Source organism: Thermobia domestica, chromosome 3 (genome assembly GCF_964235325.1).
Source record: "Thermobia domestica chromosome 3, izTheDome1.hap1.1, whole genome shotgun sequence".
In the NCBI taxonomy this organism is placed as follows: domain Eukaryota; kingdom Metazoa; phylum Arthropoda; class Insecta; order Zygentoma; family Lepismatidae; genus Thermobia; species Thermobia domestica.
The window spans coordinates 309,804,113-309,830,152 of record NC_137456.1 but is presented as its reverse complement, the minus strand read 5'-3'; the positions used below and the strand labels follow the sequence as shown (position 1 = coordinate 309,830,152).

Below are 26,040 nucleotides of genomic sequence, written 5' to 3'. Positions count from 1 at the left end.
CTAACTCTCTCCACCACACCTCGACGTTTATGGAACTATATCCGATCCAGAATGCAAGGGTACATTCGGAGGCCTCCACCAACGGTACTTAATGAAGACTGGCTTACTTTGTTTCATGCGATGGTCACTCCGGCCACTCTATTACCGGCTCGGCAAACCGTGCAGCACTGCCTGGCCCCTTCTGAAAAGGATCCTGCTTTACTTCCGATTACAGCCACAGAACTTCAACGAGTGCTTCAGAGTTCTCCTTCTACCTCACCTGGTGTTGATGGTATCAAGTTTCGCCACCTCCAACTGCTTCCTGCCAGCGGTTTCAACTATCTGCTGCAACTGTACAACAGTGTACTTCAAACTTCACACGTACCGCAGTCCTGGAAATACCACCTTGTTGTGCCAGTTCCGAAATGTGCCCTCTGGGGACCCTAGCAGCTACCGACCGATTACATTGTTGCCGTGCATCTCTAAAATTTTTGAGAAGATTCTCCTACAACGTCTTATGTGGTTGGCAGAATATTACGATATATTTCCCCCAACCCTTGATGGGTTCCGACGATCTCAAAGCACACACGACGCTCTTACTAGTCTCGTCACCGACATATGGAGTACTTTTCAACGGAGGGAATATCTAATGGCTGTTCATATTGACCTCGCACGAGCCTACGATAGTGTACCCTTGGATGTGCTCGTCCAAGAGTTATTTTCACTTAAGATTCCAGCTGGATACCTCCGCTTCATCCATAATTGGCTCATACACCGTCAAGTGTCAGTGCGTGTTGGTCACCGCTATACAGACCCGAGGATAGTATCTCAAGGATTGCCACAGGGTTCTCCTCTTTGCCCGCTTCTATTTAATCTATTCACCATCTCGCTTCATAGGCAGCTTCGAGCGTTGGTCAGAGTAAATCAGTTCGCCGATGATTTCTTGTTATATGTTCGCACCTCCACAGTGATCCATTGTGCCAATCAACTTCGTCAAGCCATAGACGGCCTACAACACTGGTGCAGAGATCATGGCCTTAGTGTAAACTGGCGTAAGAGCCAGTACATCATCTTCACCCGGAAAAGGCGCACAATCGCTCCGCCACTAATACTTCAAGATGCCCAACTCTCGCCTGTTCCTCATCTCCATTACCTCGGAGTGACATTGGATTCTCGACTCCTTTGGAAAGTACATCTCGACACACTTAACACCAAAGTGCAATCCGTTCTTAACCTTATCAGTGGACTCAGTGCCAGGAGATGGGGATTGGATATTAGATCACAGTTATGTATATTTCGTCAGTGTTTGGAATCAAGACTTCTATATGGCTGTCCAGCTCTTTCTCCACTACCTCGGCGTCTCAGTGAACTGTGTATTCGATTACAAGTGCAAGGACTCCGTTCAATACTTCGGCAACCTCGAAACTCACCCAACAGGGCACTCCTGGAAGAAGCAGGTATCATTCCATACAATATCCAAGCTTTTCATGTAGCTAAACTTTTCATCTTGAACCGTATATCAATTACGTCACCCATCATCCCCAAAACTCAACTCCTATATGCTACTAACAGAAGCAAAACCCTACCCTATCATCGCCAGCTGCCTTGGACCTATTTTGCGTATGTTCGTGTAAAACATTGGCTGAATTTTATCTACCGCACGCCTAAACTCCCATCCTACCAATCCTCATACACCACGCACAGCACTCCTACGCAAGTAGAATTTCCATCTCTTTTGAATAATGCTCCCCGCTCTCTAACATCGCATTTATGGGAAGATTATATTAACCAACACCATGCAGACGCTTTACTAATTTATACGGATGCTTCTAAACAGATCAAGGCTGGACAATCGAAGGTGGGCATTGGCGTATTCATACCGCATTACAATTGGCGCTTTCATCAGGCATTGCCTGGCCACACATCAATCAACATGGCCGAATCGTTCGCTATTCGAGCCGCATTGCAACGTGTGTTATGTCTCCAACCGCCTGTTAGCTGTATTTGTAGTGACAGTCAGAGTGTTCTTCGTCGTCTTCTTCCCACAGCCCAACCAGCTCATTCCAACTGGATTCTGGTCAATATTCTCCAACAGGTATGTCAAATACAAAGCAAAGGACTACAGGTAACTTTCATGCATGTACCTGCTCATAAAATGATACCAGGTAATGAAGAGGCCGACCAATTAAGTAAACAAGGAGGGTTATTAGAGCCTGTAACGGTGAAGTTACCGGATACATCATTTATCCCAACACTTGGAGAACAACAGCAGACCGAATGGCGGAACTATCAACATCAGGCTCGAGGTGAACCAGGTAAATACTACTGGCGAATAGAACCTAATCCTACCACGCGTTTCTTTATCTATCACCCTAAATGGACTCATGCTCATCATGTGTTGTTCACCCGACTTCGACTCAACACCGCACAGACTCCAGTGCAAAAATATCGTCAGGGACTACGTGATAATCCACTCTGCTACTGCCAGGAAGATCTAGGTACCTTGAATCATCTAATCTATGCCTGTACATACACCCAGCACTACCGACCAGTGTTTCTTTCTTCCTTGCACTCTTTACTTGGTTATGGTCCCATGCCGGTGTGCACCATTCTATCCATCAACAATTCCACAGTGATTTATCATCTCCTTCAGCTTCTTCTGCTTAATAAGCATGATCTGTAATCACTGAGAGCAGCCCCCATTCTCTTTACCTACGCTACATGACTTCCTAAACTAAGCTAACCTTCTACGTCATTTATCCTTGCACTTACCTTTCTTACTACACCACATGTTCAAGGCGTTGCTGCTGGAACATAGAAGGGGAAGCGTCTCCTCCCCCCAGAAGTGGAAGTGGAAGTGGACATTAACTTTCTTTGCCTATAGTAAGAAGCAGTGTTGCCACACATGGTACAATTGTACCAAATTCAGCCCTTTTTGTCATTCGTCGGCCCGTTGGTACCACGCAGGCATTGTCAGCCCATTTTGTGAAAAAGTTAGTGCAATTCTACCCAATTCAGCACCATTTAACAATTACTTGTCTCTTTTTCAAAAGTGTCAGTAAGACTTTTTCTACATCTCACGTTACTCATACTGTGTTGGACTCAGGCCCGTAGCCAGCCTGATTGCTTAGGGCGGGCAATGATGAATACTGAGGGGGCAATGGCAGGGACCTCAAGGAACACAAAAACTCTTTTTCTCTCTAATATATATATATATATATATATTTATATATATATATATATATATATATATATATATATATATATATATATATATATATATATATATATATATATATATATATATATATATGTATAATATAGTTTTTGTTCCTTGAGGCGCTTGTCGTTGTCAATGTATATATTCATTTATATATTTATTTATTACTTATGGAATCTATAAGAAAGTTGAAACACTTTATTATGCTGATAAATATTACAGTACCAAATCCACGACTATCAAATATCATTATTAACTTTTTTTGTTAAAATGATGGTATATAATTCAATATATATTTTAATACACTAAGTAGTACTAAAAGTAAAAAATAATAATTTATTTTAGGAACATTTATTAACTGTTATCTAAATTATAGTATTTTGGAACTACAATACTTTTATTACAAGTAGATTATGGAATATTTTTATGTATAAAAATTAAGAAACAACCATGGCATAAGTAAAATAAATATTTTTTTACAGTCCTTATGTAAGTAATTACATCAAAAGGAGTTTACGTGAGCACTTCGCAAATTCAATTAGAAGCTGGTCTAGATCTAGTGCACGCAGAATATCTTTGTTGTAAGCCAGGAGAACGAGGTCCGATTTTCTTTCATGCCCACAGACAGACGTTGAGGTCGAAGGAGAGTTGTCAGATGTGAGAAGCAGTTTTCGACCGTGGACGTAGAAGACGGAATAGTTAGAGCAGCTTCTGTAAGCATCTTTAGGCCCAGGAAAGCCTCGCCATATTTTCCAATTTGTTTTGTGAGCTCTTCCAGAGATGATGTCTTGTTGATCAGTCGATTTGCTAGATCTATTTCCTGCTTCAAATTCTGAAGCACTTTGCAATGCAGGTCTTTGTACTTTACAACATCACACAGAGGTTTCAAATTTTCTTCACTTCTTTTCTCACTCAGTAAGTGGTGAATGGCACCAATCACAGCTGTCCCTGTCTCACAGAATCTGCTCCGAATTTCTTCGACGGAGATATCGAGAACTTCGCAGAATAATCTTTTCAGCTCCTTCTCGTCTTCCTTTTCCTTCTCCAAATTTATGCCTTCCAAATCAACAACCGAATCAGCTAAGCGACTGGGGAGTGTGCATTTGCGTCTCAATGGTTGCTGAATCGAAGTGTTTATGACATATGCCTTCATTGCATCGTGAAGGATATTTTCAAATATTCCTTCGTCTTGCCGGCAAGACCTGCGCTGTTCCGTTACCGATCCTATTAACTTCACAGCGGCATCAATGTCCAAATCTCTTCTTTGTAACAATGCGTTTGTCGGTTTTAGATACCCAAGAACCCTGAACATGAGCTCAGTAAGGAAACAGAAAGTCTTAGTGGAGATCTCATGTAGTAAACCGGTAGCTTCAACTTTCATTGAGGCGTGTTCTTCACGGGAAGTTTGAATTGCCATCAGTGCACTTAATATGTGAAACCTGTCGTCATGAATTACAGTCACTGTATCAAGATGTCCAGTCCAACGTTATTCCAACAATGGCTTTAAACTCCTTCCTGCGTAATCTGGTGCAACGCGTCCTTTTCTAAAAAAGTAATATAGTTGTTGACAAATATCAAAGAACTCTTTCAGTTCAGGAATTGTGTTAATGGCTCTACAAATAACTAAATGTAATTGGTGATTGAAACAGTAAACAAACAAAATATTCCTCTTCAAATTCTCAGACAAAAGAGCTTGCACTCCATTTTTCTGTCCACTCATGACAGGTGCTCCATCGTAGCACTGTGCTATTATCGTGTCGGTTTTGAATTCTACTCTTCTTAAACAATCTAAAATGGCGTTTTTAATGCTGGCAGCGTCTTGTTTGTCCAACTTCAGTATAGGTACGCATCTTTCTTGCACTTTAAAATTCATAAGGTACCTAATTGCGACAGACAAATCTTCGATTCGTTGCTTGTCTCTGGTTTCATCTGCAAGTAATGAACAAAATGTACTTTCGTTTGCTTCATTTACTATTTTCCTCTTAACGGATTCTGTCATGAAATGAATTATCTCATTCTGAATATCCGGACTAGTGTATGTTGCATTGGCAGGGATAGTTTTGACAATTTCTGCTAATTTCGGATCTTTACGAATACTAAAGTCGAACAAATTTAAGAACAAACCACTTGATTTTTTCCGAGTTGCTCATACCCAGAATCTCCCCTAAAGGACAACTGATTCACAGCCAAGAATTGAATAACTTCCATCACGCTTTTCACATAGTACCTATTATTCATAATTACATCACTACACACCTTCTTCACGACCGTTTCCCTCGAGTCCTCTCGTTTCCGTTGCTCCAAGTAGCAAGCCACAGCGTGCCTATGAGTTTCAGAATCGGTGTGACGAGAAAATCCCTTATTTTTCTCGGTTGCATGCTTCCAGTCTCTGAAAACACTCTGGACAAATGAGGAATCACTGTTTCTTGACGGATATTTCCGGCACGGGAACCAAAAGGCAGTATCTAACATAACAGAATACTCGAGCCAATTCCACGTTTTGTACCATATTGGACGAAATCGTCGAATTGAACCAGAAATGCTAGAACCTGGAAAATTTGCAAGATGCGGTTGAGCGGGTTTTGTATCGCCAAGGAAATCAACACCAACATAGTGGAAATCAGATGTTTGACATTTAGTTTCTTCTTGACCTTCTACACATGTTGATACAGATGCCCCTGCTTCTGAATTAGTTTCATTTTCGATAACTTTTCACCAAAAATTGACTTGATGGATGCCTGCTTCATATTTATGGCGTTATAATAGTCAGTAGAGTAATTGAAAACGTCTGGCAAGGTACATTTACCTGTACTTCATTTTCTACTGTTTTTGTTTCCTTCTGGAAATTCGCTAAGCACTCTGCTACTTATTATTGCGCGCAATTATAATGGTGTGTGACAAAAATCTTAAAATAATAGGTTCGGTGTTCTGCTGCCGTCTTGATTTTTTTCTCTGAGTGCATATAAGGAATTAACGTTCTCTTCATTCCGTATATTTGTAAACAAATCGTGAAACAAATGGTTCGGGGCCACTCAGAAAACACAAAGTGAGCCGATGAAACTGCTATTTAGAAACATTTTACAATCATTGGTTTATTTTCGTGGGTGCTCCCCGCAAAGACTCAAATCACGTGAAAAACAGCAGATTTATTTTTATTTATTTATTTATTTATTTTATTTATTATTTTTATTTTATTTTTATTTTTTATTTTATTATTATTATTATTATTATTATTATTATTATTATTATTATTATTATTATTATTATTATTATTATTATTATTATTATTATTATTATTATTATTTTGTATTTGACTGTTCTAGAGGCGCATGTATGTTTTCTCCAGACATCACAGTTTCGGTACCAGTTGCATATGTGAGACATGCGTTTTCCTTGCACTGTAAGGAACATGGACATGTTGCATGCTTTACACGTTAATTACAGGCACACGTGGGATATGTACTGTCAAGTCGACAAAACGCGTTTTTTTTTTATCTGCAATGCTACACATGCACAAGCCAGGCACTCACATCCATGTAACATAGCCTGTTTTCGGGTCAATTTTCATATGCAGTGGCGTATTTAGGGGGGTGGCTTCCGGGCTTAAGCCCCCCTCGAAATCTTACTTAGTATAGTAAAGTAAATGAAATATCTTGCAGAATTTTCACATTTCCAGGCAAAGCCCCCCCCAAAGTTAGCAAAGCCCCTCCCGAAACAAAATCGTAAATACGCCACTGTTCATATGGGTATTCTTTGGAAGGGCATCTTGTCCAACGCCTTGAATGTTTGTCGTAGTTGTGATTCTTCAAACTCTTGGAATGAGGAAAAGTAATACATGGAAGATTATTGAGTATATCTAGCAATAAGAATAACTGTTGTTTTTTGTAGAAATATACGCCGCGTTCAACTTCATTTGTTAGTAGTAGTAAATGCGCGTTAAGTTCAATTTTATTTAATAAATAAAATCACAAGATTTTCCTATTTGGGATTTGCTGAAGCAATTTGAAACTTCTGGACAACGTCCTTTTTAGAGCGGACAAAAATTTAGAGCGGGCAAAAAATATTTTAGAGCGGGCATTGCCCGCTCTAGCCCCTCCCTGGCTACGGGCCTGGTTGAACTCAAAAAAAAATTGCCGTTGAACATTCATTTTTGTGACGTTATACCGCATAACGCTACGAACTTTGTGTAGATAATTCGTAATTCGAACTATACCGGAAAACAAATAATGCTAGATGAGCTCATCCGCGCCGTGCATTAAGAAGAGAAAGAAGCAGTGTGGTAGAATTTTTAGTCGTCCTATTTGGATATTTTTAAAAATTAATAAAAAAAACACTCTCTTGATTTAAACTCTTGGAAAAGGGGGGAGGTGTTATAGAACTTTACCTCTGTTACTTTCTTGTTATAGAGCCATGTATTACACTCAGGGGGAAAAAGTGGAATGATAAAGTAGGGGGGTGCATGATGTCACGCCGTCCCCCGTGCCTATCTTTGCCCATTGTAATGTTTTAGAAGTGTGGGACGCCACAGATATTTTCTGAAACTGGGTAGACGGCGTTCCCCGATTCTTTTACCCCATGATGGTACAAAATAATGAATTCTGCTCTTTTTATTTCAATTTGGTAATATTTTCCAGACCACTTCAGAGCAAGGACTATGGCAACACTGGTAAAAAAAGAAAGAAAGAAAAAATGATATGAAAACAGTACGATCACGAGGAAAATAGTGTGATTACTCAAAATAATGTCTGCTGGTGTGGTTTTGACTTCATCTCAATCAGAAAGAATTCTATTTATTGGTCCAAGGATACCACTGGAAGTGAAACTATTATCCAAACATATTGGAAACATTTCGAAGAATACTTTTCGTCTGCTTGTTCAGCGTATGTTTGTATACAATTGTACATTTTGGCATATGTCGGAGAGATAGGAGCCAGCAATTGTTATTTTTCCTGAACACAATGAATTTTTGGACAATGTTTAGCAGAAGGGGACCAGCTATTTTTTCGGCAAGTGTATAGCCCGCTGCCCCAGTTCTTTGTCACCGGAATTGGGAGTCACTACTGCTACTACTATACTATTACTACTACTGCTAATACTACTACTATTACTACTCGTACTATCACTACTACTATTACTACTCGTACTACTAGTACTACTACTTATATCGAGAACAACCCGACCAACCCCTGCGGGGCTTCTAACCCGTTCCTGCTAATACTACTACTACTAGTATTGCTACCACCACTACTACTTATACTAAAACCTTCTTACCAGCTAAACATTTACCGTATTGTTTACCTAACTTTGGCCCCTACCTGTCCGACATAACCCCTAGCCCGGTAGAAATTAGCTGTGTGTTAAAAACGTACTTAGTTGGGTGCTCGATACAAATATTCAAAGCCTTGTGGTAGCATGTGTTTGGGTATATAACACCTAGTTTCTAACATTTATTGGATTACTCGAGCAGACGGGGGGGGGGGGGGCGGTGGCTCAGTGGTAGAGCGTTCATCTCTGGTGCTTGGGGTTCCGGGCTCGATCCCAGCCCCCGCCAAGTGAACTTTGTGGTGGACAAACACCGTGCTCGTGGGTTTTCTCGGGGTTCTCCCGTTTCCTGCCACTTTCTTCATTCCACCATTTCACTTATCTCTCATCATCAGCGTCTTCTTTAGCCTAACCGGCATAAGCGTGGGACGTAAAACTCAAAGATTTCATTTTTTTTCATTTTCGAGCAGACGGCTCTACCAAATTTTCCGGTTTTCTTTTGCACAGCACGCACTAAATGAGGAGCTAATGCATAAACTACGATAGTATTACGCTCTTTATCGCACAATTCTTTGTAATAGAATTGTATATTGCATTAGATGCACCGCCGTTTATTTCCACCTTCTTCGCTTTCTTGTATTCTTCCGCTTCAGTAAATAGTTACACTTAGAATACGTCCATTACCATTCAAAATATATTTCAATGTGATATCCACTGACTGAATTACTTATATTCACACTCCTCTTCCTTTACGAAAAGTGTTTGACATCGTATTTTACCTATAAATTTTGTTTTTAGTAGAGCCGTCTGATCGAGTAAACCCCATTTATTTAATATATATATAGGGGTATGTTTAGTACAAGGGGTCCAGAAGCACGTAAAAAACACAAAATTTACAGGAGAAATGAGTGATGCAAGTACTTATATGTAACATAACGTAACCAAATCTAACCTAACCTAACACAAACTAACGTAAGGTAATCTGAACTAGCTTAAACTAACGCAATATTAGTAGAAATAAGCGAAATTCTATCATTTCTTTAGAAAATTATGCGGGACTCCTACACTAATATAACATAAACTAAACTAACCTAATGTAACCTAAACTAGCCTAACCTAACTTAAACTAACCAGCCCTAACCTAAACTAAGCGAATGTGAACAGAAATTACTAAAATTGTAACATTTTTTAGAGAAAAGAACTGGACCCCTTCTGCTAAACATAGGCCTATATATATATATATATAAAAGTGGGAATTTTTGTACTTTCAATTAATAATGATAACAGAAACATTTTTGCATTGACGAACATTCTGGTAGTATAATCGTGCAGGTTAAGAATCCAGATCCGTAGGCCTACATATATTCATTACAGCTCGAGCAGACGGTTGTACCAAATTTTGACATATCTCTTACATTTTCAGGTAAGATTAGAGCTTTGTATTTCTTTTAACAGAGCATGTACTAAGTGAGGAGCTCCATTACTAGTTACAGATTGACGTCAGTATATCAGTATAAATATAGTGTGGTGTATAACCAAAAGAAGAAAAACTACACTACATAAAACAAATCAACTTGTGCTAGGTGGCCACTAAAAAGCACGAATACTATCTAATCGAGCTAAGGCAGCAGTGCAGAAGAAATGTCCGAGTGGCGTGCAGTTTTACTATACGAATCCACAGTATAAATAGTAGTGGTAGGAGTAGAAGTAGTATTAGTATTAACAAGTTAGATGCCCCGCAGGGGCTTGTTGGGATCAGTTCTCGACATGAAATGGGCAAATTAAAGAATTCCCCTAATTTTTGTGTACATTTTACAATCTGAATCTGTATAGTCAAACTGGGGAAGGTTCTAGAACACAGGTCCTCCCATATAGTTTAGTAGCTAAGTTGATTCCTTTCTGTACCAAAGTTTAATATTTAATTCACATAGTATTGCCGAGCGAGCGTCGGCGAGTTAAGGCGGGTTAGAGACCCGCAGGGTAAGTTGTTTTCTGTCTTTATCACAGCTAAATGGTAAGGAGGATCTGTGTTCTAGAACCCTGCAGTAAAACTCCACCCTGAGCGATAGAGGGTGAGTGCGTCCGTAGGGTGCAGGCGCGTTAGCGACGGGAGTATACGCATAATGGAGGATAGTGGAAGATCACACTTACACATAAAAATACTTTCACTATCACTCAAAATTCATTTCAATATCCTGTGCACTGTTAGTAATTACTTATATTCAAACTCTCATACCTTCACAAAAAATGTTGCACATCGTATTTTATCCATATGTTTTCTGTTGGGCAAAACCGTCTGCTCGAGTCAAACCTTCATTACATGTATACTTCTTTTGTAGTAAATTGATTGTAAGTATGCTATCAATAATTTTGAGGGTTTAGACGTATATTTCTCTGTGATGATTCATTTTAGGATAGGCTTTTCGTATGATGTCATAAAAAATATTGTTCAGCTAAATAATTACTGAAAAGCCCGAATTCTCTCTGTCAGGGCAGGGATCCAATCGCGAGTGCGTCCATAGGAAGCAGACGGGTGAGTGACGGTGGGTATACACACAAACGAGGATAGCCGGAAAACAGTCATGTGACGTATCAGTGTATTAGAACAATATTTGAAATTTCTTCTGTAAATTTTACAATTATGTGCATCCGAGTTCTCAGTGAGCACCAATATATTAATGTATCGATAAATATGAATGTATCCAGTGCAGGGTTTGCCCAAGTGGGCCCAGCCCGAAAAAACCCGGTGGGTTCTTTTGGGTTGGACCCACCTGAAAAACCCACTTTAAAACCCACCTGGGTTTTTGACCTATTTCTTAGTATATTATTGGTACAACTAAGGTGATAACATTGTAAGTGATTTTTATCAGATTTTAGACTTTCCTTGGGCGACTTAGAGGCTTTCACGTTAAGGTATACAACAACATTCAACATAAGACCTTTATAAAGTTCTGAGTGCACTAAATGAATTAAAAAAAAAAAAAAATACCTTAGCTTGAGATAGGTATAGAACAAATTAATGTATGGATTATGCTTATAGCCTATTTGAAGTAAAATAAGCAATTTTGTACTTTAGAACATATTTTCCGTGAATACTATGCTCGTCGACTTGGCGACACCGAGGGACATTATCACTCATACGTTTGACGGGTTTAAGGTCATAGGTGCCGGATCTAATAGTACATATGTAAATACATGAGTAAAACTATTAGTATTATTTCTTACCTTGATGTAAAACAGAAGTTTCTTCAACTAAAATTTGGTTTTCCAATAATAACAGTTTAGTTCAGTCAATAATGCTACTCTTCAAATAAGCATTCTGTAGAAGCAACACCAGCAATAGCATAAAAATTCTTGTCAGATTTAAGAAGCTTAATTGCTCGGGGTTCCGAAGACTATGTAATGATTACTATTTCAAGTGAGAGTTCAAATTTCCGTACTAGTGGAAGTTTTGATGTATGCGCCGTTAAAGAAGTGCTTGGGAAATTCCCGAATTAAACGCAGAAGAATCGGAAATGAATACTTCAACAATAAAACTATTTATTTTACGCTTAAGCCTACCAGTCCCGTTTTGTAGCCCGAGTGTCTCGCATCCCCGTAAATTTAGTCGGGACAGGTAAATGTCCCGTATTTTCACTCCGTTCCATTTCTGCTATCACTATCAGCTTATTCGAAAAGTGAAAAACAAAAAATTCTGACACTGGCTGGGAATCATGTAATTAGCGAATGAACAGACGCTGTTGCATGTAAGAGTTTCGAGGAAGTTACTACACCACCCTGTTCGACTTGATAGCAAGCGAAATTTGCAATGCTACTTTTTCCATTGCACTTGAAACTCGGATACTCTCCGAAACAAAAAAAAAAAAAAAAAAAAAAAAAAAGCTTTGAGTGCTTCTACATTTACAAACACAGTGAAGATGACTGACCTTTTCTCCACCAACACATTAGATAAGTTAACAAAAATTATAATCTTTTTCAGAGGCTAGGGGCACAGAGTTGTGCTTTGGTCCAGGTCTTAGAAAAATGTAAGTCTGGTTCTGACAATTACACACGACACAAGGAGAAAAATCAGCTTTTCATCAGATTAAACTGACAAACGTAATTTTGGCAAATACAGCCATGTAAATAAATATTGCTAAACGCGCGAAAAACATTGAAGGTAAATTGTACTACTGATATGAATAATTTGCATATTGTTTTCCTGTAAAGCAGTTTTATAGCACATCTTAAGTTTTTAAGCATCTTCAGTCTGTACAATTAATTGCAGGGTACGAACAGAGAAAAGCAGCTGCTGCTTAGTGAACTTTCGCCTATTATATTCTTGAAAAAAAAAAAAATAATAATAACTATAATGAAATCTTTTAGTTTTAGTCTCACGGTTATGCCTGCTATGCTCAAGGTGGCAGTGATGATGAGAAATGAATGAAATGACTGAATGAAGAAAGTGTGAGGAAACGTGAGAATCCCGAGAAAACCCACGCACAAGGTGTTTGTCCATCACAAAGTTCACTTGGCGCGAGCTGGAATCGAACTAAAAACCCCATGCACTAGAGGTGAACGCTCTATCACTGAGCCACCGCGGCCTATTATACTTTTGTTCATAATCAGACTACAGTCCATTGTATTGTGTTGGAAAGTTGAGGGGGGGGGGGGATCTGAGGTGTCCCGTATTCTCATGTAGATAATATGGCAGGTTTATTTACGCTGGAAGATCTTAATTTCGTATAAGACATTTTAAAACATTTATTTATTTCATACAACATGAATTGTATCCTTTGTTTTAAATTAATAGACCCCTTTTGGTATTCATATTTCGCGAACGTCTGTCAGGCTTCTGGATGACTTGATCTACATTTGTTCGTTTGTCTGCCGAGCTTCTTCATGGCTATGCGGTTAGTGTACGCGTCTTCGGCGTGAGACCCGGGTTTGCTTCCCGGAGGGAGCTCATGTGGTTCGGATTCCACGTTAATCAGTAGGTCCCGTCTCATATAACCTCGCTGCTAAAAGGGACGTTAAACACAAAATCAACTCAACTCGTCTGTGTGCCTCTACCACACACACTACAGGGTACAACTTTCTGCCTTTTAAGTTAAAATTTTCAGAGCACATGCATGAGACACTGTAAATTTCTTGTATATATTTTGGCGGCATACCAACGTAAAATATCAAAATGGCGGCCAGTTTTTCAAACCAGCGAATATCCACGCTGCGAAGCGCAATTTTCAGTCTTTTAAGTTGAAATTTTGACGGTGGAAGCACGAGATGTGCTAAATTTGCTGTATAGATTTTCTCAGCTATCGAATGTAAAATTTCAACATGGCGGCCAATTTTTTCAGAACAGCAGTGAATAGAAAATTGTTGCAAGTTGTAACAATGACAATTTTGAAATATAAATCACATTTTAACACTTTTACCCCAAAGACATTGAAATATTTCGAAAATACCCGAAAAAACCCATATGGGCTCAGGTGGGTTGGGCCTTTTCAAAAAAGCCCGGGTTTGTTCAAACCCTGATCCAGTGTAAAGTAAGAAATCTTCATTTAGTTACGGAGAAATAATAATATTTAAATGATTTACCGTATTTGTGGAGGTGACATTGCTATGTAATCTTAATAAGTAAAGCACTATACACATTATTATTGTCCTTAAGTATTTTAATTTTCATTGAGTTGAAATTGCACCAGCCCCTTTGTCGTGGATCCCTAACTTTGTGCATCTAGCGTGTTACGCTCAATTAGATCCTCCCTACTCGTCAATGTAATCAACGTATCGTACTCAATGTAATTGCAAGCATGAATAAAAAGCTAATAGAATAATAATTAAAAAAAAAAGCAATAACTAGAATTTAGTAAGACTTTTTGATGGCACCATCGATTGTTTCGAAGTCATACTGACATTTTTTTTCCAGACGTACACCTTGCATTAGTTGTTGAATTATTGAAATCTTACTTTTTTTGTTTTTTGTTTTTTTTTGTTTTTTTTTTTTTTTTTGTTTGTTCCTCTTCAAACTAGAATGCTATTTCTTTAACACTCCACAAAAACAGTCCTCAAATACTAGCAGAATAGTCAAAAGGCAGTTTAATTTAATCACGTGCAGTATAGTAATTATTCCAGTTTCTTTATTAAATTAGTCTTGGTCAGGATTAATCTTGATTAGGGCTCACTTAATCAACACTAAAATTATATTATTCTGCTTAGCAACACTTCGAATAAGCTTATGATTTTTTGCGTTATGGAACTTAACAATTTTCTTACTTTTTAAGAATTACACAAATAGTCGCGATGCGGTATTTGAAAACAATGTAGTTCTTTATACTGTACGCATTAGTCTTTTAACATTAATTTAAATTGCCTTTAATCTACTCTGCTTCTGTTTCAAAAGACTGTATTTGTGAAGCGTTACGAAACAGTATTCCAGATTCCAGTTGGAAGAGGAAGACAAATGATCAAACCTGTAAGCTTTTAGCAATTCAATAAGTAATTCAAGGTGAGGGTCTGCAGAAAGATATCAGTGACGTTGAAATGATTGACAATTAAAACACAAATACGAGAAGGCACGCATTTTTATTAAATTACATAACAGTGTATTACATATAAGCTGACAACATTTGCTTACTATTTTATTACACCAATTCCTGCATGGATAGGGGACACCGTAGCCCGATGGCAGAACTTTCTTTGCCTTTCTACAATGAACTTTTATAGGTCAAAAATTTTCTGCAGAAGAAATACTTGTGATTGTTAAAAATACGCTTTACGCGACGTAAAGAAACAGCTCAAACTATATTTATGCGAGTCGTCCATGCATTTAAGGCTTCTACACATAGCAGGCATGTTTTTACACTTTTCTCTTGGCTATATTTTTCCCCCTCCTCTGGCAATTTTTCTGCACAGGTGCGGCAAATTTTCTGCGATCACATTCACAGATCGCGGCACATTCTGCTATGGGTCACCGTAGCGTTGGATTTATGTCCACGTGGTCCCGAATTCGATTCGTGCTTCCCAATTTTCGGCGTCCACCCAGTGTCGTGAGGCAAACTGGGGAGCCACGTGAATGAAAGACGTGACGGCCACTAGGTCTAGAAAGATCTCGATAGAAGACCACGTGCTGGTCGCTAGGCTGGACGTGGTTCAGCCAGTCGCTGACAGATGGCGTTGGAGAGGCTCAAATGAGCTGTTATGCCAAGTGGTTGGTAGTGGTGGTTAATTCCTGTGTAGGTTGAAATTCAATATATATATATATATATAAATAAAGGCTCAAAAATGCACGACTGAACCGTGAATCGAACCCGAGATCGAGCTTACAGCAGCGGTGTTCTTCCATTTTTTTAAAAACTTTTTGTATAACTATGAAATAACCTTTTCTTCTTTCTTTCTTTTAGTGGCTGTTAACACAATTGAGAAAAGACCGATACCTGAAGGAGCATTGGATAAAATTGAAAGTCATGTTGGACCGGTACCAAATTTGGATGAGCTTTATGCTGGAATATTAACAGTTCTCTCATCATTTCTTTCACTCCCTCAAGGCTCAGTGAAGGTAGAAGCGTTTAAAGAAGATTTAAAGGAACTGAAGTAAGTTTTGTTTTAATATAAAATAAGGGAAGATTGGGTAGTAAGAGACAAAATTGCTGGCAGTGTGTATTATCATCAGAAAAAAGGAAAAAAATCCACAGCTTACTGTGTCTTTCTGTGTACAAGCCTAAAAATTTCATTGCTTTTAGGCAATTTCTTTACCTTCTTTTCTGGCTTTAAAAAAGTGTCTATCACAAACTTTAGGTACAACTTAATCATAAATGTTTTTTTAAATAATGGGTGCATAAATTTGTACAAGATTAGTGATACTTTAGAGTAGAATTGTTCCAATTTTTCTCTGATAAATGAGTTTGCCAGGAAATCCGTGTTTCTTATGACTTCATTTTTAGTTTTGTTGGGGTAATAAGAGACAGTCGTTTGGTCTTTCCAAATTCACTAACTGAAGTGTAAAATTCCACTGGCCTCCTCATGATGATATTCAGGAAGTGAATAAAGTGTTTATCTTTTATGGTCCTGTAATTTTATTAGGAAACGATCGATTCATTCTTAAAAGAGAAGAACTTGTAAATATCAAGATGCTTTATTTTATTAAAAAGAGAGAATTGTGTGGTTTAAAAGTTTGTCTAGCCGTTTTCTGTTTTAGGGCTTAAAGTTTCATTACATTGTTAAAAGTATTCACGCAGGCTATTTCTCATTTTGGTATAGCCTATTTAATTTTGTATAGCCTACTGTGTAAGAAGTTACTATGACATAAAGAGTTGTTTTCGATATAGACTCTACCTTTTTAATAGAAAAAGGTTTATATGAGTACAATGTGTAATTTTACCATTACAAAATGTTCAGAATAAGTGAAAAACTTCATAAATTACGAAAGGCTGTAATTTGTATGGTTTGTAATTGAAAGCGCTAAACTTTCAAAGTACGACTTTCACTAACCTTAATTTTCACATGGCAGTTGACAGAGAAGTGCTCAGAATAAAAACATGTAAAAAAGGTAGGGCAATACAATACATCTTAGGTGTATTCCTTGTAACCTCAGTTTAATAACAAAGCACAACAAGAAAGAAATCTGGGCAGCGTCTCTTATTACCCCATACGGGATAGTAAGGGACAACTATTTAAAAAAAAAAAAAAAAAAAAAAATGCAGTCTTTCTGTACATTGGGAAGAAATAAAATAATTTTATATTGTGTTGCCCAGTAACAAAGTGTATATACACAAAGGATCAGAAACGTAACCTGAAAACGTACATTTTAAATTACTTTTGTCTGTTATTACCCCATCTTCCCCTACATAATAATTCTGGACATGGAAACATGCTGTTATCACTATAATGTTTTCGTCTATCTTGTTATAGTCATCATTTCTTAAACTTATATTACAGGTGATGTCGGATAAAAAAACAAAAAAAACAAAAAAAAAAAAAAAAAAAAAAAAAGTAATTATAAAATGTTTCCGTGTCATTGATTATTTACGAATTAAATTAAATTACAGTCTGTTATATTGAATTCTGTGTATATTATAAAAATAGTTAACTCCTCTTATGCAGTGATTATACTGTCACCCGCATTTTTTTCAAGATATGAATTAAGAGCCTAACATACTAAAAGTAATACAAAATTTATCATTTTTCTTTTGCTTGTTTATTCATAAGGGAAAGGAGATAATGAAATGCAACTTACCACAATCATAGATAATGTTATTCTACAACAGAAAATATGAACCTGAAGAATTTTCAGTGTTGCCATCCATAGAAATTACAATGTTACCGAACTAACATTTCCCCCAAAATCTAAGTTAAGGCAGCGACTAGACTAAGGAATGCATTCAACTGCATTTGATTGCGTATCATGTTGTTTTGCAATCCTGTGAACTTCTTTTTAAATAACAGTTGTGTTTATTTTGTAATAAACAAAATAAGTTTTAACGTACAGTTATTAAAATTAAATAATGATGTTATTTAAGAAGTAGTTCCAGGATTCCAAAACAACACCATATGTAATCAAATGCAATTGAGTTCGTTCCTCTAGTCGCTGCCTTAACTTAAATTTTGGGGGAAATGTTATTCTGGTAACACTGTAATTTCTATGGATGCCATGAAAATTCTTCAGGTTCTTATTTTCTATTGTAGAATAACATTTATCTATGGTTGTGGTAAGTTGCATTTCATTATCTCCTTCCACTTATGAAAAACAAGCAAAAGAAAAACGGTAAATTTTGTATTATTTTTAATATGTCAGCCTCTTAACGCATATTTTTATTAGGAAAAAAAAAAACTGCGTCCAAATGTACTTTAATTTTACTACACTGCTTCAGAGATTGTGTAGGCAAATCTTTGTCGACTTCGTTAGAAGCTGTGGAAACTCGGATGAAAGTATCCTTCTCGGAAATTAATTCTGGATACATTTGTTGTGCCCAATTGAAAGATGATGAGGTTTAAACTTTTGTTAATGTAGTAGAACAATTCTTCTTTTGAACAGTCTACCACTGCAAATACTTCGGCATAGAACTTGCAACAACAAATGTAATGTAGGACTACAGGTGATTTTCAATGGTTAACACAATTTTATAAAACTAGCTGCATTGTGGGAAGTGAAAATACTTCCATCAGTTTGTCAGAGATATTGACGAAGGTGATAAGGATTACTCAATTAAAGTACATTTGGACACAGTAAAGTTGTTATATATATATATATATATATATATATATATATATATCGAAATGTACTTATCCACAAATGCGTCGTCTATATGGTAGGTTAATCATTCAACATCATGCTCTAGTTCGTTTCCTTACTTTTTTTTTATCCTGTTACGTAAATTATGTACTTTATATTATATTAAGCCTCTTAAAAAGAATAAAATTAACTCGTATTAGGCAAGTTACAGATATGTTTGATGACCTTCAAAGTCAGCTGTCGTTAAAGTTTTTTTCTAACTCTGATATTTGCGTCAACCAAACTGCAGATGCGGTGGCCGCGGTTGCTCAATGGTAGAGCGTTTACCTCTGGTGCATGGGGTCCTTGGTTCGATCCAAGCTCGTACCAAGTCAGCTTTGTGGTTGGACAAACACCGTGTGCGTGAGTTTTCTCGGAGTTTTCCCGTTCCCTCACCCTTTCTTCATTCAACCATTTCCTTCATTTCTCATCATCACCGTCTCCTTTAGCGTAGCCGGCATAAACGTGGGACATAAAACTTAACGTCATTTCATTTCATTTCAAACTGTAGATGCATACTACTAGAGAAAATCGAAAAAAAAAAAAAAAAATCTTTGCACCTAGTGATTTATTGTCAGATTACAAACGAAAAACATGATATACATAATAATATACGCGCCTTTGTTTGTTATTATAGGTTTCCAGATGAGTATATTGCTGACTTAGTAAGTGTTTTGTATGGGCCAAAGAAGCAGAACTTGAATAAAATCGTAGCAGAAAATCATCCTCAGTTTCCAAGATTAGATAAATTTAGATGGAGATTAGACATCACTATATCTTCCAGGTATGACATTCTTCACTTGTTTCACATATATCGTTCTTTACAGGAGTGTAAATGTTTTATACCTACCTTGGTTTCTAATGTATTCTGTGTAATGTAATTGAAGTGTTTTTCTTAATTTCGTTCACTAAAAACAAATAGTTATCCCATTCACTTGTGAATGGAATAGTGCTTAGGTTGAAGCCCAGAGCTTGCGACAACATGTATTCAGGGTAGTGCACGTATATTTCGTTAGTACTACTAAATATTGCTGTATATTAATTAAATCCCGAATGTTCTATTAAATGGTGAAAAATATGTAGAATGAAAAATATGTATGATTATTATGGATGTTTTCTTATAATAATGTATACCTACTTAAAATATGTAGAATGTATAGAAATCAACACATTCTACATATTTTTCAGTATTTAATAGACTGTAGAATGTGCTCGTTACTGTACACATTTTCTTATAATAAGGATAGCTGATTCATTCTACATATTGTAATACATCAGTTGAATATGCTGATTACTAATACATATTTTCTTATAATGAGAATGTGTACTTACTTAAAATGTATTACATTTACAGTCATTTGTCGAGAGTGTTAGAGCCAACTGTCCTGTTTGAAATGCGTCTGAGCAATGGCGAGGTAAAAGTGTTTGAGGTCTCCATGTCCAAATTCCATGAACTACGATATAGTGTTGCTTCAGTGTTGAAAGAAATGGAAGACTTAGAGAAGAAGAGTATATTCAAGTTGCCAGGGTGATAAGGTAAGGATTTGTATGCATATTCTTCAGAATACGAGAGAGATATCTAATACAAATAATTATTGAGTGAATAACAGTTAAATAAAAGATAGTAAACCGTTTGTTTGACACCTTTGTGGCTACACGTTATTCTAAGGCCATCATAACCTGAGCTCTGACAAATCTAACGTTGTGTAAGTTGACGACAGTGTTGCGAACTGTCATAGCATGAAGAATCAAAGCGTTCACTTGACAGAACGATGAAGGAATCGAATAACCTTATTACCGATTGAATCCGATTATAAGTTAAAATATTTACAAACTAGATTTTTAAAAAATAATCGTACTTCACTTTACTCCTCAACATTCCAGCACAATGTAATTCTACAAGGCATAACGTTATTGCCACAATAATTAATATTTTTTTCTTTTTGTGGGGGCGCGGTGGCTCAGTGGTAGAGCGTTCACCTCCGGTGCTTGGGGTCCCTGGTTCGATCCCAGCTCGCGCCCTGTGGACTTTGTGGTGGACAAACACCATGCTTTGTGGGTTTTCTCGGGGTTTTCCCGTTTCCTCCCACTTTCTTCATTCTACCATTTCACTCATCATCACCGTCTCCTTTAGCCTAACCGGCATAATCGTGGGACGTAAAACTTAAAGATTTCATTTCATTTTTTTTTCTTTTTCCATTTATTGACACAACTCTGTCCTTTTGACAAGTTTGCTACGTAAATAGAAGTGGGGTTACATGGAACAACAACCGGTCCACCTCTCTGTCACCGCAGGGAGTAGGTTTTCGTGGAATTGAAAGCGAAGAGGTTAGCGAGTCTGTACGGCTCGTCTAAAGTTCAAGGGTAATGAACCGTGATTTGGAATATCAGGCTAAAATTAGTAGAATTTCTAATGGTCTTTGTAGGAAATGTTGACATCGGAAAAATGTACATAGTCTATATATTACAGAGACTGTCATAATGAACTTTTCATAAGGACTGATTTAGAAATTGAGTAGTTGGAAAGTAACGAACATGATCCAGCTATGTTTGTCTTTTCGTAGACTTTTTTCACCAATATGTAAAGGGGAGGATAGGTTTAGACCCACAAAAATACATTTGGAAACACTAGGTTGTTTCCATGCTAACAGAACAGTGTTGTCGCATTTATACCTACTCATTACTGTGAAAGTTTTTGTGTTGTCAGGTTGTTTTGATTTTTTGTGTATAATCTCAGTGGATTGGTGTGAATATTGTGGTGTAATCGTTGTTATTTTCATTCATCAGTGGAACATAGTTTGTATTCATATTATTCACATAGACCTAAAATATAAATTTAGTATGTGTATGTGTGTGTGTTTATGTTTATGAACACATTGCCTGAAGTGCGGAAAGGGGGTGACCTTGACAAATCAGGCACGGGAATTTGTGTTTAATCTTAGGGAATATTTCGAAAAAGAACATAACGACGGTCCTTTATTGCAATTGAATAAAGTGATTGAAAGAGTAGATTCAGATTTATACATTAGCCCTACAATTGTGAAAAGAATCACAAAAGGGAAGTGCCCAAAAGACCTCGCTGAACCGACGGAAACTTTATCTACCCTAGGAAAAAAGCGTAGGATTTCTACAGTAAACGGAATTAAACTGTCTACAATTGAAAGCCATTCTCTAACGTAAGTAAAAGATATAATATTATGGGTCTTACGCACAGTCGTTCTGACGCGTGTTTAGTGTCATACTAAAGAGTTGAGTTGATTTTGAGTTTAACACCTCTTTCAGCAGCGAGGCTATATGAGACGTGAACCTACTGATTAACGTAGAATCCGAACCACATGAGCTCCCGCCGGGAATCGAACCGTGGTCTCCCATGCCAAAGGCGTATGCTAACCGCTTAGCCACGAAGCTCGATGTCATACTGAAGAGTTCGACTAACATATGTTTCCATGCAGTACTCAGGCATTTAGTATGACGCTAAGCATACGTCAAAACGACTCTGCATAAGGCCCTATGTGTTTAAAAGTAACGGTTGTTTTCTTTACGATTTTATAAACTATCTTAATGCAGTACTAATTTGTTTCTTTCTTTTGACTAATGCTTTCGTCAGGCATAATGTTAAATAATATTTTTGTTGTAATACATGGGTGATTCTTTTCCCACAAAATGTACCCCTTGTTATATTGTATTGTTACAGAAGATAAATGTGGCAACCGCGCTTGATCGCACGTGAGAGTTGTCAGAGCTCTTCTTAGCGCGGCCTTACTCTAAATTAAATGATGTAATTCACTAACTTTTAGGAAGTTAGTTTGAAATTTAAAAATTTCACTAGTCCAATAATTAGCACGAAGAGATATTAACTTCGATCATTTTGTAATTTCCTTAGTCATATAAGTTATACCAAAAGCCCTTATGCTTTCATGTAGTCAAAAGCTCCATAACACAAAGCATATTAAGTTAATTATAATTTTAGATATTTACTTATTTTTATGAGCAAGGCAACTAGTGGATTATTGCCTATATAAAATTTCAAATGTTGTCAAAATTATAAATTGTATCAGTTATTTATTTACGTATAACTAGTCCTGACTTGCCTGTAAATAGTTTACTTTCTGCCATTCTCCCTATAGCCAGTAGTGTAATTACTTTCGTGTATTACGAGGGCTGACCAGAAAGTAAGGTTACAGTGCCTGCAGTGAAACATGTATATATTATTTCATACAACCAATACAGCCAACAGATAGTACATACATTTGGTTATTTTTCGACATATTCTCCATATCGGTTGAGGTACTTGTCACATTATGGGGCGAGTTTGAAGATTCTCTCCTGGTAAAAATCCTGTCCTTGTTTAACCACGTTGTCATGAAGTGTTACACCTTCTCGTCTGAAGCGGAGCAACGCTTTCCTAGGTGCTGCTTCATGTGCGGGAACATGTGAAAATCGCTTGGAGCTAGGTCCGAAATATAGGGAGGATGATCGATGATGTCCCAGCGAAACTGTTTCAACAGCGTGCACTACGCTCATCGTCGGTGATGTTTTCTCTACCATCTGCAAACTTTCGACACCATTCGGCGACACGCTGACAAGGTTACAGTGTCTCTGTAAACCTCTATCAGCTGCCGGTGAATTTCAGCCCGATTACATGTTCCGCCCACGGAAAGCAAATAACAAAGAGGACTTATTCGCAAGACCAGTTTTCCAAATGAGTCACCATTTGTATTTACCTGCAACTAGCGCCGTAGGTGGCGGGTGGCTGAAACTGTACAGTTGTCAATTTCATATATTAAAATTACAGCACACTCCTCATTTCTCTATAATAGACGAATCTCCAGAAATATCGGCCTTGTAAACTTAGTTTCTGATCCTCCCTCGTATAATGTGTCCAATCTTTCATCCTTTACTTTCAAAATAGTCTTCAGTATACTTCTTTTTCTTCTTCCAATTTCATCATTCTTTCATTTGATATCTTATCTACTCATGTATTCTCTACATTTTATAGCATCACATTGAGAAAATTTTATTATCTCTTTTTCTTCTAGAATCCGTGCCTCACATCCATACAATGCCACATTCCATACGTACACTTTCATCAGCCTATTGTCGATATTCCTGTTATAACCTTTTGTTTTTCTTCAAATATCTTCTTTGCCTAACTTATTCACGGTTTTCTTATCTTGCTTGCACCTATCATCATGTATTATTTTACTCCCTGAATAGCATTTCAAGCAATCTTCTATTTTGATTTTCACTTTTCCTTTCACACATCATGATTGCGTTTTGCTTTTCTTGATTTTCATGAAATTAAGTTTTACGTCCCTCGATTATGCCGGCTAGGCTAAAGGAGACGGTGATAATGAGAAATTAATGAAATTAGGGAATGAAGAAAGTGGGAGGAAACGGGATAACCCCGAGAAAACTCACGCACACGGTAAGCTCACTTGGCGCGAGCTGGGATCGAACCAAGAACCCCATGCACCAGATGTGAACGCTCTATCACTGCGCCATCACGGCCTCTCTTGATTTTCGTGTTGAATTTCCTACTAAGTACTTCGAACATTTAATTTGATCATTAAATCTTCAGGTAACATAGTTAGGCCAACTTATGAAATCTTTTACTTTCTAAATCATGTTCCCAACGTATTGGTGTAAAATAAAAAGTTACATATTTAAAAAACAAAACACATATAGCACTGTTTTTTTTTATAAAACGAAGCATTCCACGCTCTTGCCACCATCTTGCCACAGCCCGCAGAGCATCCATTTATACCACAGCACATAAAATATCAGTAATCTAGTTCCACTACTAGTGTTCTGATTGGCTGCTCACGTCATGTGGAATAGCTTACTATCTAGTATCTAAAATAGGTGCGTTTAATTAGGTCAGACGTCAGAAATAGATTCTAGTTACATTTTTTTTATCACCTATTTCCTAATGATAACCGCATAAGTTTAAATTGAAAGATGGTATTATTTTTACTCAGAAACTGTCTCGACAATAATGTTAACTTCTGTATACATTTATAGAGCATGTGCTTAACTGCTTCTGGAGTTTTAATGTCGTTCACAGGATAAAAGAATAGTGAAATAAGATACGTAAAAGGAAGAAGGGTTGATTTTATGACAGTGAAAAAGAAAATGAAGGAAGTCAGGATATTACTACAAAGAACAAGATGCCTCATGTTTCTGAAATTATCAGCAGGAAAGCTGTGTCTTTTGTGGGTTGATTCATCTTAATGTAGCTTAATATTTATTGATTTATTTATTTGTTTCAGAATATATGCATATATTATATATAGTTCATAATGAAGTCCTTAACGAAGATGAACTGTGGACAAAATATGTGAATGGAAGTAAATGTAAAGAGTTGACACGTTACAGTGACATACTGAGTTGAGTGGACTAGAACTATAAATTCTCCAAATATAAATATATCGAACAATACTGCATGTGTATGTGTGTGTGTGAGTCTTAAGAAGTGAATTTATAAGTTTTTTTTTTTTTTTTTTCCAAAAGCATGGTTATTATTTTATGAATTGGTATATTGTTTGTATAAATGTTTTGATTTGTAAATAATTACTGTAAATAAATATTTGTTTAGCATATTTAAAACGGTCAAACTTTATTTATTGTCTTAAAATATTTTCGTGTATTTCAAGTATTTTGAGCAAAAAGAGTCGAACAAACGGGTGAAAGAAATAATTACACATAACTCCATAAATTGAGTAAAAGAATCAAAATCGTAGCCCTTTCTCCACCGCCCAAACAAGTAAAAGTATGCCTTTCACTTACATTTCTAAAAGTATACATATTTACTCATTGTTATGAAAATGATTCAGAAAAGTAAGAGGACGAAAAATTGCAGCGGATTATAAATAAACTACATATTCCAGGGAAGTACGTATTTCATTATTCAATTACAGGGTAGTAAGATAATGCACCGACATACTGGAGGAGGTGATAGTAGAAATAAAATGGAGAAAAAAAAGTGTCTTAATGGGCATGGGTACGAAAGCAACGCAGTTTTAAAAAAAAATGTAGCGAAGGCGTTGACTAATCCCGAACAATTCGTAAACGAGGAAGTATATCACTATTGGGTCAAGAGACTAACAAAACAAAAATTTTAGGAATGATCCAAAAAATGCATCAAAAGATTGCGATCTTAGCCAATAATTAGTTTTTGGATCAGGGGCCATAAAATTTTTGAACGGCCCCTAAATCGAGTTTTCGTATTTTTTTACGGAACAAGCCAAGCACATCAGGTTAAGTGATAGTTTGAGTTTGGCTACACTATATGTGTTTCTCCAGATATAAGGCCAAGAAAATTTTTGCC

The 26,040-nt window shown here is 37.0% G+C and overlaps 2 protein-coding genes across 2 annotated transcripts; both read left to right on the top strand.

Moving 5' to 3' along the window:
• Positions 1-496: 496 nt before the first annotated feature.
• LOC145682285 (uncharacterized) lies at positions 497-2,662 on the top strand. Its single transcript, XM_081753862.1, has one exon. The coding sequence runs from the start codon at positions 497-499 to the stop codon at positions 2,660-2,662; it is 2,166 nt and encodes a 721-aa protein (XP_081609988.1).
• Positions 2,663-7,861: 5,199 nt separating this feature from the next.
• On the top strand, positions 7,862-25,319 carry LSm-4 (COMM domain containing 5 Like Sm protein 4). The gene is made up of 5 exons (XM_081752575.1): positions 7,862-8,079; positions 15,844-16,033; positions 19,348-19,494; positions 20,065-20,246; positions 24,983-25,319. The coding sequence occupies exons 1-4, from the start codon at positions 7,941-7,943 to the stop codon at positions 20,240-20,242; spliced, it is 654 nt and encodes a 217-aa protein (XP_081608701.1). The 5' UTR covers positions 7,862-7,940; the 3' UTR covers positions 20,243-20,246; positions 24,983-25,319.
• The last annotated feature ends 721 nt before the right edge of the window (positions 25,320-26,040 follow it).